Here is a 20,941-nt window from a genome sequence, read left to right as displayed (position 1 = left end):
GCAACTTTTCTCAGAAATGAACGGTTTAAAAGTTATAATCAAAAAACCAATAAAAAAATCGAATTTTTCCTTCATATTTTGACATTTTGATTATTTAAACAATGTTCCGGACCATTTTGCGTGGGAGGATAACTCAAATATTATTATTTAAGTTATTTTCAAGCAATTTCTGCAAAAAAATTTGAGTCACCTCTCAACGTCCATCTCAAAACAGATGCGCCCTGGACTAAAAGGCGAATCTTTAAAAACAATTGCAGCAACATATGGTGTCGTTACATCTACAGTCTACAGTATTGAATTGGAAGAAAAATAGAACTAAAATCCAAGAATTTTGTTTCAAAATGATAACAATAGACAGTTTGGACAATCGGTGCAAAGTTAATAAAGCTAAAAGTGAGACTCTCGATGACTCTTTGTATGTGTGATTTTGTGCGGAACGAGAACGTGGTTTACCAGTGTCTGGACCAACTCTATACTCTATACAACTATTCCTAATTTAGATGTGTACTGTGCATATATATTTCTTGTTATTTCAATTAAAACGGAGTTTATCTGTAAGTATACCGTATTTTATTAATTTTTACCATATTATCCGGCTAACCCGGATTTTCGATAACCCGAATCAGCCGCGGTCCCGATTAATCCGAGTTATCGAGATTCCACTGTAATTAGCCTGGACAAAATTATATCGAGCACCTCTTGTTTTTTATAATGTTTAACATACTATATTACATATCCAATAATTGTTATCAAATAAACAGATCGGTGAAGGTTGTTCTTTTATCGGGTCTTAGACTATCAAGTATATTTTTTAAAGAGGAAATGTGGTAGTATGTCACAGCTAACTGTCCAACAACAACCAACACACATACCTCCACGGACGTTCCATGAAACTTACCTGGATCGCTGGAGAACAAGATGGGAGGTGGTAGATTGGCGTTTCCGAACCTGTGCCTGTTGTGGCGTGTTCCATACAAATTCTGGTTGAAGAGGTGCAGTACAAAACATATAAGACCGGATAAAATAGCGATTCCCGACATTACGCCGGCAAAAGTGGAGAAATCTGATGTTATAACAACGACATCTGCATAGAAATAAGGGAAACTGTTGTAATATATACAAAACGAAAGTTTTTCTGTACAAATGTTGAATGAGTTGCACATGGGAGTCCATTTCAATTTAGGTAAAAGAAATCTATAAAAGACAATCAATTTATTCTACCTTGGACCACCGGTTTCGCATACTACAATTTGCTATGCATCGTCAGGTCTCCGGAAAATAACTAAATACTAAAACTACAATTTACCTATATTAGGGTACTCACATACGCCACCTGCAAGAAAATTGAGGCTTTTAAAATGTGGCTTTATCGTCGAATCCTGAAGATATCGTATACCGACCACGTTACTGATCGTGGTCGAAAAAACACAGACACAAAAACCATGACTAGACATCATCAAAGCAAAAGTGGGGAGAAACTGGCACCAGATAGCACAAAACAGAGAAGACTGGAGAACTCATGTGGAGGCCTTTGTCCAGGAGTGGATTGAAACAGGCTGAAGAAGAAGATTTTCTAATCCCTGTTCTGCGCATAGTTCAGATCTGGTGGTGAATGATGCAGTAAAAATAAGGTTTGATTCGGTGGAATTTTTTAATACTGTAAATACAGGAAATACATGTATTTTTTTCTTCTTCGAATATTAGATGGAACATTTTATTAAACCTATATTATCTCTGAAATGGGGGACATGAAAGGAGCCTCCACGTAGATTGTGATCACTTGTGAATACAATCGGGCGTCCCCTGGAAACGAGTAATGTCGGCTAATCCTTTCAACACCGGTGCACCAACAACACAGATGCAATCAAAATCAAAACGGTCTTTATCAAGGCCATTTTTGATGACGACCTCAATTAATATTGAAGGACTATCAGCAGATAAAGAAGACCTATTGTCTAATATGTGCAGAGAACATGGTGTCGATGTTCTACTGGTTCAAGAAACCCATAGAGGTACTGCAAGCCGCAGACCAAGGATTCGGGGTATGAAGCTCATACTGGAGAGACCACACGACCAATATGGTAGCGCAGTCTTCGTCAGACCAGATATCGACGTAGCATCCACATCTCTAACAGATCAAAATGACATCGAGATCCTCACAGTGGAGATAAACTCCTGTACAGTAACGTCAATGTACAAACCACCAAACGCTGACTTTGCTTTTGAGGAACCGAATAACTTTCAATCACAGCAAATCAAATTCGTACTGGGTGACTTCAACTGTCACAGTGTCGCGTGGGGTTACAACGAAACAGATTCCAATGGCGAAGAACTAGAAAAATGGGCTGAAAGCATGAACCTAAAACTTATTCACGATCCAAAGCAGCCTGCGTCGTTCAACAGCGGAAGATGGCGCAGAGGTTACAACCCAGACAATATATTTGTCAGCGACAGAATTGGAGACCAGGTGACAAAAATCGTTGGAAGCGCTCTCCCAAAGACACAGCACAGACCAATAATTTGTCTTTCCAACGCGGCAATCAGATACGAAATTGTTCCTTTCAAGAGAAGGTTCAACTTTACTAAAGCAAAATGGGAAAAATTCTCTGAAACATTGGATCAAGAAGTTTCCCAGCTAGAACCTTGCCCTGATTCATACGATAAATTTGTAGAAATCGTAAAGCAAGTATCACGGAAATTTATCCCTAGAGGTTGTCGAACTGAGTACATAGCGGGGCTCAATGAAGAATCTAAACCCCTACTTAAAAGATACGAACAGCTATATGAAGAAGACCCTTTCTCGGAAGCGACAATACAGGCTGGGGAGGAAATGTTACATGCGATATCCGCCAACAGAACGGAAAGGTGGTGCAAGCTGGTCACGAGTCTGGACATGAAACAAAACAGCAGACGTGCCTGGAAGCTGATTCGGAATCTTGGCAACGATCCCGCTGCTCCGGCAGTCAACATGACAGAAGTCACACCCGATCAGATAGCCCATCATCTTCTAATGAACGGTAAGACGACATCAAGAAAGAACAAGGTGAGAGCTCAACGGAATATCGACGAAGAAAGAGATGTTCTAGGTACCTCTTTTTGTCTAGAGGAGATGAGAGGCGCGATCCATCAAATGAAAGATAATAAAGCGGCTGGCCTGGACGACATACGAACAGAGCAAATAAAGAACTTTGGACTAAAAACCGTAGAGTGGCTCGTAAAAATGATGAATTGCTGCATCCGTACATTACAAATCCCCAAAATCTGGAGAAAAGCTAGAGTGGTAGCCCTCTTAAAACCAGGGAAGGATCCGGCGGATACAAAGAGTTTTAGACCTGTATCTCTCTTGTGCCACCTTTTCAAGGCCTTTGAAAGAATGATACTGAACCGGATCGCAGAATATGTGGAGACTAAAATTATTCCAGAACAAGCAGGATTCAGACCCGGAAAGTGCTGCTGCAGTCAAATTCTTAATCTCACCCAACATATTGAAGATGGTTTTGAACGGAAGGAAATAACAGGAGTAGCGTTCATAGACCTAACTGCCGCCTATGATACAGTTAACCATCAACGGCTACTCGCAAAACTCTACGAAACTACAAAGGACTTCCGACTAACAAGGTTAGTGAAATGTCTCCTCCAGAATAGACGCTTCTACGTAACGCTCCAGTCCAAGAACAGTCGGTGGAGGGACCAAAAAAATGGGCTACCACAGGGAAGTGTCCTCGCGCCGTTTCTATACAACATATACACCAACGACCAACCCATACACCAACAAACAAGGCAATTTATTTACGCTGATGATACAGCGGTGGCAGCTCAGGGAAGAACCTTCAATGAAGTCGAAGTGAAGCTGACAGATGCCCTGGGAGACTTAGCTCTATACTATGATAAAAACCATCTGAAACCCAATCCCACAAAAACCCAGGTATGTGCTTTCCACCTGAGAAACAAGCATGCCCGAAGGTCGCTGGAGGTGGAATGGCGTGGTCAGATGCTGGAACACAACAAGACGCCAAAATACCTTGGCGTCCGTCTGGATAGAACTCTGTCTTACCGATACCACTGTCAAGATGTTAAGAAGAAAGTAAGTGCCAGAAATAATATCATCCGCAAGCTAACTAATACAAAATGGGGAGCACAACCACACACTCTCCGCACTTCTGCCTTGGCATTATGTTTTTCGGCCGCGGAGTTTGGAGCACCAGTATGGGCAAACTCTGCTCACGCAAAGAACGTCGACGTGGCTCTAAATGAAACGGTCCGTATAATATCGGGTTGCCTGAAACCGACACCTATCGAAGAGGTATACCCCATTGCTGGAATTGCTCCACCACCAATCAGGAGAAAGGTCACGTCAGAGGTAGAACGGAAAAAGCAGGAGACGGACCGAAGACACCCCTTATATGACCACCAAACTCAGCCAAGCAGACTAAGATCTCGGAAAAGCTTCCTGAAAACATCAAGATCCATCCCCGAAGCGCCAGAGACGCGCCGAATACACCTATGGCAAGCGTCAACTACTGCGACACATTTTCCTCCCTCGGAGGAAATGGTTGCTGGACACAATTTACCGTATCCGACTTAAAAAGCGCTAAACAGACTAAGAACCGGCGTTTCACGTTGTGCTAGTAACCTGAAAAAATGGGGATACCAGGAGGACGATACCTGCGACTGTGGCGCGGTTCAGACCAGCCAGCATCTACTATCATGCACAGAGATGAGAGAGACCTGCACAGAACAAGACTTAATTATAGCAAATGACAGGGCCATCTATGTGGCCAACCATTGGAAATACAGAATTTAAAGTTGTTGGTGTTCCGGACACGGAAAGTAAGTAAGTATCTCTGAAATTGTCATTTAAAATAAATTTTCATTTTAAGATTTTGGATGCTGCCATAACAGCAATTAAAGAATGGTCCCAATTACTTCAACAGCACACAGACATTTTTAGTGTAGTATGGCATAACCAAAGTTAAAAACGGTGATGAACTTAAAACCAATTGTAAGAAAGTGTATCAAGCCCTTATACAGACATAAACAGCTCAGAGACTGACATTAGTGCAATCGATTTATATAATATGAAGAAATTAAAGCTATTCAACCATATTTTACCACAGCCTAGTGATATTCTTAAATACATTTACGAAAATAATCTGACATCAACATTTCCAAACTTAATTATAATCGTACGTATATTAACAGGAAGTGTTAAAAGGGGGCGACAAATATTAAGTTGCACACGGGCGGCCAACTCCTTAGCGGCGGTCCTGAGAGAGAGAGAGAGAGAGAGAGAGAGAGAGAGAGAGAGAGAGAGAGAGAGAGAGAGAGAGAGAGATGTGTACATTTTTAAAGGTGCACAATTTTAAAGGTGAACAATTTTAAAGGTGCACAATTTTAAGATTATAATATGAATATGAATGTTAGTTACATGACATGCCGATACAAGGAGTGTTGTTATATTTACGTGGAAAAATACTTAAATCTCCGTTATGATTGGTCACTATTTGATGTGATCGTCTTTATTGACAGTACCCTAATATTGCCAATTTGTATGTTTAGTATTTATTTACCTTTCTGGAGACCTGAAGATGCATAAAAAATTTTAGTATCCGAAACCGGACGTCCAAGGTAGAATAAATTGATTTGTAAGTCTTTTATTTATTTCTTTTACCTACAATTATCTCTACAGATTATTTATTAGGTATAGATTTGGGAACTTACCTTCTGCACAGAAGACTCTTTTCGAAGGTTTCTGTAAAGAAACGGTATGGTACCCATTTTCACACTGACAAACGGCGTTGTGGTGGACTTGGATACAGGAAGCATGTTGGTCAGTGAACTGACAGGTTTCTTTGTAATAACATTGGTCACCCAGTTGTTTCGCTAAAAGGGAAGAATCTATTAAATTTATAATAACGCCAGAACCGCCATGATGCAAGCAAAATGAAAAAACGATTAATAATTTAAAAACAGGAAATTCATATAAGTTAAAGTTGTAACGGTAGCGTTATTCTATCCATATTTGAAAAGAATAGAAACTTTCGTTTTATTTTGAGTTTTGCTCACTTCTTCAGTGAGCAGTGCACAATAATTTTTCTCTGTAGCTCCTTAGTTTCATATTATTTAAACCAACTTTTTCTCATTTTAAATTACTTCTTCTTAAAGTTTCAACTTCTATCGGAGGTTGGATATCATAATAGCTATGGTCACTTTGTTGGCTGCTGCTCTGAACAGTTGTAATGAACTACAGTTAAACCATTCTCTAAGGTTTCTCAGCCAGGAGATGCGTCATCTTCCTATGCTTCTTCTTCCTCGGATCCTTCCTTGCATAATAATTCTCAGCAACTCATATTTTTCTCCTCTGGTAATGGGGCCCAAAATATTCCAGTTTTCTTGTTTTTATACTGTTATATTATTACAGGCATGCAAATGAGCCGTTCCTATACTTCAGTTCCAGTCTCATCCTGTTGTTCAATTCTATTACTTGCCGTTAACTCTTTTCTGCGTTCAACTCCACAATTTGTTATAATTGGCGCCCAACTTGGCACGCCTGAAAGTCCTGTTCTTCCCCAAAACTAAACGAAAATTCCTCTTTTTTCAAATATGTACAACTTCCCTTATGTATAAAAATAAAAACTTAACTAAAATGGACTTCTTCCTTCCTTGCTACTTTAATTTGCCATCATTGAGACAATATTGACATACGGAATACGGAATCACAATGAAATTTAAGCAGTTTATAATACACCGTCAGTCCGGTGCAGTATAGGAGTTGCATACCTTCTAGGAAGGTTTCTCGTACGGAATGATAATCATATGAAAGAAAATTCGTATTCGGTCTTCAATAGTAACGCTACCCTTACAAAGTGGCTTATCAGATATTTTAGAAAAAAAGTACTGTTTTGAAAAAAAAATGATCATTAAACTTACGCTTGCTACAGCCTGCATAGCGATTATTAAGTTTAACAGGATACTTCTTCTCACAGTCGCAAGTACCCGTAACGGGATTGCAGTAAACGTGAAGCAATTTTGGGCTGCAGGTAAATTCGCATAAGGCACCCACATACTGCCCTTTTTCTGCTATAACAAAGCCAAATATTAATCAATTCATCAACATACACTTAAGTACAGCTAGAAAAATAATACATATATAATAGGATGTAATAAGTATTGCGGTTCAATAAGAGAGGGCGTTGCTACTAGCCTATTTTTTATGTTGGTACACTCATCATATTAACGTGTAGGACACAAGTCCAAAGTCAAGTAATAAATTAACTAAGTCATTATTAGGGAGAAAATCGGGTGGCTTAACCACATGAAGTAATACAGAGGATGTCCCATTACCGAAGGCATCCAAAGTAACGTTAATTACAAAACCTCCCCATTCGGTATATCCTTCGATGGGGAGGAGTGGTGGTATAGCTTGGAGGTCAGATATGTACCACTACATTATGGAGTATGACCGGTTGATCTTCGGACATGTGGGTCCCACTGTTCCATTGAAACACACATGTCCCCCGAGGCTGGGGTTGTACGAGTATGTGGTGTGTGTGTGTGTGTGTGTGTGTGTGTGTGTGTGTGTGTGTGTGTGTGTGTGTGTGTGTGTGTGTGTGTGTGTGTGTGTGTGTGTGTGTGTGTGTGTGTGTGTGTGTGTGTGTGTGTGTGTGTGTGTGTGTGTGTGTGTGTGTGTGTGTGTGTGTGTGTGTGTGTGTGTGTGTGTGTGTGTGTGTGTGTGTGTGTGTGTGTGTGTGTGTGTGTGTGTGTGTGTGTGTGTGTGTGTGTGTGTGTGTGTGTGTGTGTGTGTGTGTGTGTGTGTGTGTGTGTGTGTGTGTGTGTGTGTGTGTGTGTGTGTGTGTGTGTGTGTGTGTGTGTGTGTGTGTGTGTGTGTGTGTGTGTGTGTGTGTGTGTGTGTGTGTGTGTGTGTGTGTGTGTGTGTGTGTGTGTGTGTGTGTGTGTGTGTGTGTGTGTGTGTGTGTGTGTGTGTGTGTGTGTGTGTGTGTGTGTGTGTGTGTGTGTGTGTGTGTGTGTGTGTGTGTGTGTGTGTGTGTGTGTGTGTGTGTGTGTGTGTGTGTGTGTGTGTGTGTGTGTGTGTGTGTGTGTGTGTGTGTGTGTGTGTGTGTGTGTGTGTGTGTGCATATGAAGGTATGTGAAGTTTCATTTCAATCTGTGAATTCATTCTGTGTTTAGAAATCATTTAGTATCGACGTGTCACAGTATTTTATTACAATGGAAAAAATCGTACAGGTGTTTGAATTTTTATTTTTTGAAGATTTAAAAGCAAAAGTAATTTATGAACTAATGTTGAAAGTGTATAAGGTAGTCGCCTTCAGTTAGTAGAGTAGAAAGATGGGTTGCTGAAAGGACGCATATAACAGCAGCTACACCAGAAACCGTAGAAAAAATACAGGATACTGTATTGGAAAATCGTGTGAAAGAGACTTAGTAAAAGCCCTAGGCATCTAGTTGGGCAGTGAAAGCTATATTTTGACTGAATTTATCACAGCTAATTATGAATGGTAAAATCGAAGGTAAACTAACAATGGGATAACTCACAAGAAATAGCATGTAGAATAGAGAAGGCTAGTGCATTCAATAACATGGTCAAACTCTTTAAAAGGCACAACCTTAATCTAGAGATAAAATTAAGGCTCCTATGATGTTATATCTTCTCAATATTATATTACAGAGTTGAATCCTGGACACTCACTGAAGCAATAGAGAAAAAACTTGAAGCCTTCGAGATGGCTATACAGGCGACTCCTAAGGATATCATGGACGGACAAGATAACCAACGAGACCGTATTACGAAGAATGAGGAAAGAAAGAGAGGTGATGTATACCATTAAAAGGAGAAAGTTAGAATATTTCGGACACATAATGAGAAACGGTACTAAATACAGATTACTGAAGGTAATCCTTCAACGTAAAGTATTCGGAAAGCGGGGAGTTGGGAGAAGAAGAATAGCATGGTTAAAGAACTTGAGGAAATGGTTCTCCACAACAACAACTAATCTATTTAAAGCATCAGTTAATAAAATAATTATAGCCAGAATGACCGCCAATATTCGAAACGAATAGGCACTAAAAGAAGAAGAAAATCGAAGGAAAAGGGATCCTGGTAAAAGGGTATCGACCTGGAAAAAATAATGGAAAAGATGACAAATATCCTGGCTGAAAAACATTCGCAACTGGACCAGGTTAAACACACAGACGCTTTTCTGAAAAGCAGAAGATAGAGATTGCAATGGTTGTAGCCAACCTTCATTAGTGGAGACGGCACTAGAAGAAGATTGGGCTGTTTCAAATTATGTATAAGAATTTTGAACGTGCGAGGGTTTTCTCTTGCGGTAGTTTTGACGCACTTGTCGTTTTCAAACAATAAGAATTAAGTCGCACGAAAATATTTTGCTGTGTTGTTTGATATATTATTTTTTTTATACTTTGTGGCTGAGGTAGGTACCATGATACCGTGTCTGATATCTATCATTAGGATGTATAATTACAAATGGGTATTTTTTGTCCGTAATTTTGTCCTCATATATTGTAATGCCTATTTAATTCATTTGCAATTTCTATTTTGTCAGTTATTATTTGTTATGTTTTTAATTAAAAGTCTTAATTTGTTTTTATAATCGTTGTTCTACTAAGTTATTTGTGGGATCTTGGATTAGCTCATCTAATTAGTTCATACAATCTATGTAATAAAATATCCTAAATAGAAAATAAGCCACAATTTAACTAAAAAAATGATTTTATTAACGTTTCGACATCCGATTTGGGCATCGAAACGTTAATAAATTCATTTTTTTTAGTTAAATTGTGGCTTATTTCCCATTTAGAATAGTTTATTACAAAAATTACACAGGGAAATAGCTTCAGAATAACATTACAATCTATGTTTTTCGTTTACAGAATTTGAAATACCCTCCGTCATCCACTCGTTTTTAAATGTTGTTCCACTAGTTTTAAATATTGCTTTTAGATTTTTAAATTTTTAAATTTTCACACAAGACTTGACGGCCGCCCTACTCCAGTCTTCACCGAGTCGTTTACCCTACAAAACTAAATATAATTTCGTAGAATATAAGGTATAGTTATATTATATGGAGCGAAATCAAATTATAGCGTGGTGGTTACTTTATCGTCGAAGAAAGAGAAATAAGAGGAACCGAATTCATTGGATCCATCCTGCGAACGCAAAAAAGATACGATTTATATATTTTTATATTCATACATATTGATTGAACACCTTCTATACTCAACGTTAATTGCAACTATGTAAAATAAAGTTTATTATAATATACTTAGCAGTTTTAATTACTGTTGTTATCAGAAACATATAATTAATTTTGCTGTACTTACCAAATTTTTTTTTTATTTAATGTTGTAATATTTACAATCTGTCCTCAACTGAGAACAATAGGTAAATTATTTGACAAAAATTGAAAATTTTGACCTGTAGAGGGAGATCCAGTGATCACCCTCTTTACATAAATTAAATTAAAACAAATTAAAATAAGTTTAGTTATCACAGATTATTCGAATCTTCTTGCTAGATCCACTACTTTGAATCTCTTCAGGCGTCGTACATCATTGTGGTCATCAGTAAGGTTGCTGGCTAACTCATTTGGATGAGATTCTAGTCTCTTGGAATATTTTTTGTAATATTCCGTTATTACTGTTTTTATGGATGGCACATTGAGGTCTTGCTCTATCACATAGTTTGGCACGTACCAAGGGGCATTCAGCATTGTTCTAAGGACTTTGTTCTGGAATCTCTGCAATATTTCTAGGTTAGTTTGACTGGCTGTCCCCCAAAGTTGGATACCATAAGTCCACACTGGTTTTAATATAGTTTTATATATCAGCAGTTTGTTTTCAAGTGATAGTTGAGATTTACGACCGATGATCCAGTACATTTCTCGAAATTTTATTCCTAGTTGTTTTCTTTTTGTAAAAATGTGTTTTTGCCAAGTTAATCTCCTATCAAGATGGATTCCTAGGTACTTGACAGTATCGGTTTGTGGGAGTTGAGTTTCATTTAGTGTTACAGATGGACATGTTTGTCTTCTCATGGTGAAGGTTACATGGATGGATTTACTCTCATTCGCCTTTATCTTCCATTTTTTAAGCCATATTTGTATATTATTAAGGTCTTTCTGAAGGGTTCTGGATGCTGTATTTGGATCATGGTGAGAGGCTAGTACAGCAGTGTCATCAGCAAAAGTTGCACACGTTGTTTTGTTACTTGTGGGTAGGTCAGCAGTGTAGAGCAAGTACAATATCGGTCCCAAGACACTTCCTTGTGGTACTCCGGCTTTTATTGGTCTTAGGCTTGTGTATTCATTATCCTGCTTGACTAGGAAATGTCGGTTGGAAATATAGCTTTTTAGGATTTGATAAAAAGGATGAGGAAGGTTTTTCTTTAGTTTAAAGAGCATACCAGCATGCCATACCTTGTCGAAGGCCTGACCAATGTCCAGGAATGCAGCAGAACAATACCTTTTATTTTCTAGATCACTTCTGATGTGTTTTACCAGTCTATGTACCTGTTCTATCGTTCCGTGTTGTGTTCTGAACCCAAACTGGTGTTGGGGAATTAGTTTCCTTACTTCTATAACTGGGGATAATTGTTTAAGGAGAAGTTTTTCCAAAATTTTTGATAGAACAGGTAGCAGGCTTATTGGTCTGTATGAAGTCAACTGAGTTTTATTTTTCCCTGGCTTAGGTATGAGAATAATTTGAGCAACTTTCCATTGTTCTGGGTAGTAACCTAGCCTAAATATTGCATTAAATACTTGCGTTATCATTTTCAGACCTTTGCATGTCAATTGCTGCAGTACTTTCCCGTTGATCAGGTCATACCCTGGAGCTTTTTTTGGACTGATTTCATGCTGGATCATATTTCTAACTTCTTTAGTGGTGATTTTTTGTATAGGTAAATCCATCTGGTAGGGCGATTCCAGGAAGTCATTTATTTCTTCCTCTGTGTCACCATCTTCCATGGGATGTGGCTGGAATACATTAGTGAGGTGATTTGCAAATGCTTCGGCTTTTTCCTTATTATTTCTACACCAGTTTCCCTCTTGGTTTCGTATTGGTGGTATTTGTTGTTTCGGGTGTTTGATTTTTCTCGTGGCCTTCCAAAGGGTATATTCACTATCTGCGTTTGCTGATAAACCTGTAAGATATTCTTGTATTTTGTTATTTTTGATATTATGCAATTGTAGTTTAATTTCCTTGGTGATTTTATTTAATTTCGCCTTGTTCTCATGTGTTCTTTTTCTTCGCCACTCTTCCTTTATTTTTCTCTTTCTAGCAATCATTTCCTTTATTACAGTTGGGCAATTCTCTTTCAATTCTGTTTGGTAGCAGTCAGGGGTAGCATACCAAGCAGCTTCTTGTATAGATTTCTGAAGATTTTCTACTGCTGCGTAGATGTCACTTTCTGTTTTCAATGGGATGTTTATGTCAATTAGTTCATCTAGTTTAGTCTTGAAAATGCTCCAGTCTGTTTTGTTACTGTATAGTGATGGTTGTTTAGTACTGTTTGTTATTTGTGCATACCATGTCGCGATTACGCTAGAGTGGTCAGAGGGTAGATCGTAACAAGATTCTACTTTTGCCAATTTAACATTAATTCCTTTAACCCGCCATTACACGCGCTATGAGGGAATCCCTCACCATATTTGTTTATAAGCAATGAAATTGTGTAAACTAATACGATAACATTAAGCACCCAGGAATGCCTTTAGCATCGTTCATGAGAGGGTATGAAAAAGTTATAGAATATTTCAGGCGGTCAGTGTGCTGTGTGATAGTTGAAAGAAGAGACATCCCTCTTCAAGTGAGGGAATTCCTCACTGCGCGTGCAATCACGGTGAAATCACGTTTCTGTTATCTCAAAGAAACTTTTAGGATTTTATTTAATATTTAGGTAGGTTTAATTAAAATATTATTGTTTGGATTAGATTAGGAACAGTGGCACACCGAGGGGGGTTTGGGGGTTAAAATCCCACCCAGAGCATATAGAAATATATATATATATAAAAGAAGGTAGGAAAATGTAACTTGTCTTTCACAAATAATACAAAAAAAAACTTTCGGTGCCCAAGCAAAACCCCCCTCCCCCCAGAGGAAAATTCTAGGTGCGCCACTGGTTAAGAACCCATTTTTAAATTTACCTATTCTAATTGGGAAATAAGCCACAATTTAACTTGAAAAATTAATTTTATTGACGTTTCGAATTCCACCTCGGACGTCGTTATCAAAATACAAAATATTAATAGTTAAATACATAAATGCCACAAACAAATAGCTTCAGAACAGTTGTTAATTTTAATTTGTATTTTTAGTAAAATGAATTCGCGTAAAGAACGTTCATTTCTTCAGTGGCTTGCTGAAATTGAGAATTAAGAAAACTTGCTTTTGATCTATATTATTTTTACTTTTGTTTTGTTAAATTAATAAAAACATTGGTTTACGAGTCTTTCTATAATATGTGAGTTAAACCCATTTTATATTTATACATGTTGACATTCATTCTTTCTCGAAATAAGTCGAATTTATGTAGGTGAGGGCGACGCTCATACGCGTGCAACCACGTCACAATAGAAGACGCGTGTAACGGCGGGTTAACAATATAAAAGTCGAGTAGATCAGGTATTTTTGCATTGTCGGTAGGCCAGTAAGTTGGTTCCCTTGTGGTGAGGTAATTTGCATTGGTCGCATTTATAGCTTTAAGAAGTTCTCTGCCTTTTGTGGTAATAATTCTGGATCCCCAGGTAGTATGCTTAGAATTAAAATCTCCTCCTGTTATAAATCTATTTCCTAATGTTTTAAAGAAATTTTCAAACTGTTCCGTTTTGTTATTGTGCTTTGGCGGACAGTATATAGCTTACAGTACTTACCAAATGTGTGTTTTTCTTTCACCTAATTCGTCAAATTCACTGTTGAGTGCAAGGCATACACCATTCCAAGCATTTCTCGTCAAGTTTTTATCTTTATATATTTCTATTGTTTTGTCCCAAAGAACAGGTCTCGCTTCAATCTGAGACATCATAATATAAAATATATGCACCTACTTCAAAGAGCCACAAAGTGTAAATGAAAATAATGCACCAAACAACCAACGAAACTACCTTCGTGCGACTGAACGACAGTATCATATGAAAGGACGCATTAAGTCCCCTATGCTACTGGGTGCGTAAAGACGGCACGGCTGCCGCCTGTTGTTGTAGCAAGGGACGACATAAACACGGCGACTGCACCGAACGTTCCAACCACCGTCTAGTGAGAAAGGCTGCATATGATTACATGAGCCACCATCGGAATGTCGTCGTGCGTTCTAACCCTCGCACGTTTAAATTCTTATAATGTGAAACAGCGCGTTCAGAACCGTGCGGTACATCATTTCAATATGATGCAAGTCTTCGAAATGCCGCCCCTTAAATATCTATTATTGAAACTTAACTTACTTTTATTTTGATTTAAGGGGTAGGCGCAAAATCTTGTTTGCTCCTAAGGGGGTCTAAGGGAATCCGCTGCTATTTAAATGCATTCATTTTTTCGAATCTTGAGAAAACTAATTCATATTTTTGAAAAATTGAAATGCAGAATGAAAGAATACATTATTACCGGGGAGCGACAGTAACTTAGAATGAACAAAAAGTTTTTTTGAATGAAATATTTGAAATTAAATATCACACTAAATTTTCTACTTTTCTCACCTGTAACTTTCGACCCTCGGTAATAATGTAATCTTTCATTCTGCGTTTGAATTTTTCAAAAATACTTGTTAGTTTTCTCAGAATTCGAAAAAAATTAATCTATTTAAATAGCATTAGACCAAGATTATGCGTCTACTCCCTTAAATAAAACTACACAAAATGAACGAAAACTTTTATTTTAAAACAAAACACACTTTAAATTAAATGAAATATTTCTTTATATATTTCCTTTAAATATTTCCTTCTGACTTTAATTTTGACAAACTCGTCAATCGGATTGGTGTAGTCTAGTGGGGATAGATATATATAGCAGCTAGTGAGAACTCTATTGAAATAAGTGCTAAATTTTATAGTCTTGTTTGTCTTATTGGTAAATAGTTTTTAATAATTTTTAATTTTGAGAAACTTCAAACTTTCTCCACTAACTACCGAGATAGGGAGTGTTAATAAAATTCTTAGTGATACTACTACCTTCGGGTATAAAGAAATTAGGTCATTTTGGCAGAAATAGTTCAAAACCCCAAGTATCATTTGGGATATATCACGCAATTCTTCTAGAAAATCATTTGTCTCTATATCAGATTCCTTTTCTTTTACTATTGAAAGTATTGAATGAAGATGCATACAATATTGTTCTAGTGTTTTATTATCCATTTCCCTCAATTTGAAAATATCACACAAAAGTTTAAAATCTTTATTATGAGTTTCTCCAAGCGAAAATCGATCAATCAAAGAATTAACAGCAATGTCTAAAATATAGATGAACAAATTTTTAAATTAGCTTCATTTGTTAAGAGCTCGTCCACAGATTTTTCGTAATCAAATAAACGCTTTTTTCTCCTTGCTCGAATTTCATTTTCACCTGGAAATTCGGAACTTATATTAAGATTTTCTCCAATTTCATTAAATTTTTATTTGGTCATTAGCCATATTGTCTGTAACTTTTCATTTTTTTTATAGTTCCTGACAATATTTTTACACAATCTGACATTTTTTTTTATTATACTGATTATGCCGCCCCCCTTGTGATGCCGCCTGATGCGACTGCTTCGCCGCATCATAGCACGGCACGGCCCTGAGCGCGTTGTGTTTCATAAAACTGTGTTCACAACGGGTGCTGCATTCGCTAACAAAGGAACAAAAACGCATTCCAATGCGACTTTCCCATCAACATTTGGAGCGTTTACGAAACGATAAAGTATATTTTGCTCATCGATCCATCACTCTGGATGATAGTCGGGTATATCACCATGATCCTGAATCAAAACAAGAGGCTAAAGATTGGTGTGAACCTGGTTTTTCACCATCGAAACGAGTTCGTGTCCAGAAATCGACCAAGAAGGTGTTACCACCAGTTTTTTAGGATGCGAACAGAATTTTGTTTGTTGGTTACTTGCGCAAATTTGTAAAACAATAAATTCTGAATATTATTGTATTTTTTTACAACAGCTGAAGGAAGAAATTGGTAAGAAATGTCCGGTTTGGAAAAGAAAAAAGTCTTTTTTCATCAGGACAATACTCCGTGTCATATGAGCATTTTGACAATGGCGAAAATCCATGAATTAAAGTTTAAATTGTTGAAGAATCCACCCTATTCACCAGATTTTACTCCTAGCTACTTACACCTGTTTCATTACCTAAAAGAAATGACTATCCGGAAAGCGTTTTTCATCAAATAACGTGGCCATAACAGCTGTGGAAGCGTATTTTGCAGCCCTGCCAGATTCTCATTTCAGCGATGGAATTCATAAATTGAAATATCGTTAAGTGGCGTTTAGACGCCGCGATAAATGCGGGAAATTTATTGTGACGATAAATTGGTACGATTTATTGGTTTTTTTAAAGCTTGTTTAGACGCTGCGATATATTGTCGCGATTGATTATAAACTGAAACAACTCGATCATTACAATAAATTGATGCAATCCGTGCAATCCATGCAATCCAACTCTAATTCCGATAAATCGCTGCAATGTACTGTTTACATAACATAACATAATCTATGATCCTCTTATAGTATAAGGTGTCGAGGTGTCTTCTTTACTCGTTATTCTCTGCGAACTTACGACACTTTTTTCGATTCCTAGCTAATTCTTTGGCTTCCTGCCACGATTTTCCTCTATTCTGCAATATTTCCATCACACTGGTATCCCACGTTTTCCTTGGTCTGCCTCTCCTGCTTTTTCCTATCGGCCTCGCTTCCCATGTCATTTTAACCTGTCTCCCGTCGTTCATTCTAAATAAGTGCCCAGTCCATTTTAATTTCTTTTCATAAATTTTTTCCTTTAATGATTTTACTTTTAATTTTCTTCTATTATCTTCGCTACGTCTTTTATCCGTTCTCCTAGCTCCCACGACTTTTCTTAAATGCCTCATTACCGCGGCTTGCAATCTCTTTTCTTGTTTGTCGTTCAATACCCAATTCTCTGCTCCATATGTAGTGATAGGTACGTAAATTGTTTTAAATATTATCATTTTGGTTTTCCTTGTTATTTCTTTTTTATTTAAGAAGTTTTTATACAGCGAATGATATGTTCTTATGGCTGCTTTTATCCTATTTCCAATTTCGTCTTCTTGTGTCCCCTTCTTATTTAAAATTATTCCAAGGTATTTAAATGTATCTACCTGTTCTATTTTTTTGCCTTGGATTTCAATATTTTGGTTAACATCTTTCTTGGACATTGCCATTACTTTTGTTTTTTCCATATTAATTATTAGATTGTAATTTTTTAATTCTGCCTCCCAGATTATTATGTTCTCCTCCAGAGCTCTTTCAGTTCTTGCCACAATAACAATATCATCTGCAAATACACAAGCTTCAATTTTTATTTGTTGTAGGTTTCTGTATCCTATGGTATATTTTTTTGTTTTTAGCCAGCACATTTTAATTACTTCGTCTATTAGACAGATAAACAGTAGGGGGCTCAATACCCCTCCTTGTCTGACTCCGTCGTTATTCGTAAATTTGCTGGAAATAAGATTGCCTGTTCTTACCTGATTTATGGTATTGCAATACAAACCCCGGATTGTGGTTATCGGTTTCATATCCACTTCCTTATTTGTCAAGCTTTGCCATATTTCCTCTCTGCTCACCATGTCAAAAGCTTTTTTCATATCGAGGAATCGCAAATATACCATTTCATCTTTTAGTATGGCTTTTTCGATGATCTAAGGCTACTGTTTACACATGACGATAATTTGAAACAACTCGATCAATATCGATAAATTGCTCGGATTTATCGCGGTGTCTAAACGCTGCCTTAAAGCAAGTGTATTTATGTTCAGGGATACTTTATTGCACATTAAAGTGTATTCCAAATCATAAAATGGTTTTTTCTTATCGAACCCTGAAACTTATCGGACATGCTATTATTATTATTTCAGAATTAGTACTAAAACATAACATTCAATAAAGTGATTTTAAATGGCCAACATCAATATAAACAAAATGTTGTACTCACCTGAAGCGTTGTGATTAAGAAGTTTGTCGTCCATGTCTTCATAGTGGTAATCGACATGATCGTCGTCATCGTCAGAATGATATGCTCTCGAATGCAACAGTCGTTGTGCTAGCGAGAAAGGCTGAGGGCTGTACAAGATCAGGATGAAAGAAAAAGTGGAAAAAAGTTTCATCTCCAGAGGTATGAAGTGTCCTCCAAGTCGTTTTCGACATCAGCTAACATCGTAATTCTGAAATGAACAGGAATTTCTCAGTGATCATCGTTTGAAAGTTAAAATTTTTATACTGGTAAAGTAAAGCTATTTATAGCCCAAGCTGTAGAAAAAAACGTGCATTAATTATTATTAGTGAATTTTGAAAGCAGAACAGCGTTATGAAGGGCAATGTCTTGAGTAACTTCCAAGAGCGTGCAACTCCAAATTGTTGGTTATAATTTTTATAACAGTCTTTAAGGTGCAAAAAACGGTGTTTTTTGATTATTTTTTTGTTGCATTATGTATCAAATGAATATTTTAGGTTCAAATACTTATACAGAAGTAAAAAACTTCGATTTGTATTTTGGTATAAAATGTTTATTAAAACTTTTTTAAAATGTCGTCCAAATGGATTGCAAAACGTTTTCGATCTGATTCAGATCATCTTCAGTGTCTAGAATGAAGTATTTCCACGTTAAATTGAAAGCAAAAGGTTAACAGGCACAATTTTAGCCTTTTACAAAACGTTTTAGATCTGATTCAGATCATTTTCAGTACCTAGAATGAAGTATTTCCACGTTAAATTGAAAGTAAAAGGCTAAAATTGTGCCTGTTAACCTTTTGCTTTCAATCTAACGGGGAAATGCTTCATTCTAGGCACTGACGATGATCTGAATAAGATCGAAACGTTTTGCAATCCATTTGGACATTTTAAAAAAATTTTAATAAACATTTTATACCAAGATACAAATCGAATAAGACTTCGTAAGGGCACTACAGATAATATATTCATACTACGAACGATCCAGGAGAAAGCTTTTGAATACGACCTAAACCTATATAATATGTAAATAGACTTTAGAAAAGCTTTTGATAGTGTGAAAAGAGACAAAATGCTGAAATTTCTTCGTAATCTAGGTATACCTAAGAAATATATCAGCGCGTATTTCCAGCGGGAATCGTACATACTATGCTAATAAAAGATTGATCGAAATTATTAGACAAAGGAACCAAAATGACTATCTATAGAACATTTATTAGACCCGTAGTAACCTATGGTTGTGAAACCTGAGTAAAGACGAAAAAAGATTAAGTAATCACAACTCAGGACATTCGAGAGAAAAATACTGAGAAAAGTATATGGCCCGGTGTAAGAGGCCCGGCACATGGACACGGAGAATCAGGAGAAACGAGGAGGTTAATGAATTAAATGAAGGTTATGATATTGTACGATTTGTGAAAAGTCATAAAGTCGAAGACTGTCATGGCTGGGATATGTGCAGAGACAAGACGATGCAAAAACAATAAAGAAAATGTTCAATGGAAGCCGATAGGTAGCCCAAAAAAAAGGAAAGCCCAGATGGTTGGATGACGTGGAAGACGACCTGAAAACCATGAACATAAGACAATGTAAAAGAACGACACAAGAGATATCTGATTGGAAGGACGTACCTAGACAGGCAAAGACCCATCCAGGGTTACTATGCCAAAAGAAGATGAAGACGAAGAATTGCTAATCTGGGAGTTCCTGGAAATAGTAGGCAGGATATATCGGTAAAGGGAAATAATATTTATTTGACCGAAGATAGAAACTTTTAGGGAAATATAAATAACGAAGCTGACCTCTGACCCCTCATAAGGGTAATTGCAAAGATAATGATGATGGTGAATTTTAATTTTAAAATTAATTGAAATATACGCCTGAGAAACCTGGACAATGAAAAAGTTCTTAAGGAACCTATTAGGAAAATATAAATAAAATACAAGATGAACTAAGTATATTTGTTATAACGTCTTGGTATCATATTATTTTCTGAATCTCTTTCAAAATGAACCAAAAATACTTAATAGTTTAAATTAACATATTTTCATGTACCTAATGAAAAGTTGTTCCTCTATTCTGTTCTCTAGTTATTACGATTCTAGATAAAGACTGTTTAGATTTTAATTAGATATACATGCTTTAGATGACAACACTGTAAACATTAGCAAGTGTATTTATTATGTTTGTGCGGGTTGCCAACAGAGGAATATTAATTTCAATATCTATAGATTACCATAGCTATAGAGATAGCTTTTGCGTATTGTTCTTTTAATATCCTTGGACAATCTGTACTTACCCAATCGCTTAAATTATTCATTAATTGAATAAACAGTATTATTTTTTTCATCATCCAGCCTCAAAAGTCCACTGCTGAACATAGGCCTCCTCCCCTCGTTTCCAACCCCATCTATCCTGCGCCGCCCTCATCCAGTTTTTATTTACCTTTCTTAAGTCGTCAGTCCATCTTGTAGGCGGTCGACCGACGCTTCTCTTGTCTTCTCTTGGCCTCCATTCCAATAACCTCTTCGTCCATCGCCCATCTGTCATTCTGGCTACGTGTCCTGCCCATCTCCACTTCAACCTGGCTATCCTCTCGATGACGTCAGTCACCTTTGTTCTTCTCCTGATTTCTTCGTTTCTGATTTTGTCTCGCAGAGTTATTCCTAACATTGACCGCTCCATTCTTCTCTGCGTGACTCTTAGTTTGGTAGCCGAGGCTTTAGTTAAGGTAAGTGT

General features: G+C 37.1%; 1 protein-coding gene across 12 annotated transcripts in view; it reads right to left on the bottom strand.

Moving 5' to 3' along the window:
* LOC126884845 (uncharacterized) overlaps positions 1-20,941 on the bottom strand; it is a 127,418-nt gene that overhangs the window by 48,418 nt on the left and 58,059 nt on the right. For 10 of the 12 annotated variants that reach the window (XR_007698162.1, XR_007698163.1, XM_050651129.1 and 7 more), the window contains exons 2-5: positions 18,189-18,417; positions 6,931-7,080; positions 5,722-5,883; positions 899-1,084 (exon numbers count right to left, since the gene is read on the bottom strand). Coding sequence is in view for 10 of the 12 variants with exons in the window: in XM_050651129.1 (XP_050507086.1) it covers positions 899-1,084; positions 5,722-5,883; positions 6,931-7,080; positions 18,189-18,360 (670 nt within the window). In the remaining 2 variants the exon portion in view is untranslated. The remainder of the gene's footprint in view (positions 1-898; positions 1,085-5,721; positions 5,884-6,930; positions 7,081-18,188; positions 18,418-20,941) is intronic. The other 2 variants (XM_050651137.1, XM_050651142.1) reach the window with 1 other exon arrangement.

This window comes from Diabrotica virgifera, chromosome 1 (assembly GCF_917563875.1).
Source record: "Diabrotica virgifera virgifera chromosome 1, PGI_DIABVI_V3a".
Classification (NCBI taxonomy): Eukaryota; Metazoa; Arthropoda; class Insecta; order Coleoptera; family Chrysomelidae; genus Diabrotica; species Diabrotica virgifera.
Note: the sequence above shows the minus strand (reverse complement) of the source record. Positions and strands in the feature narration are given on the sequence as shown.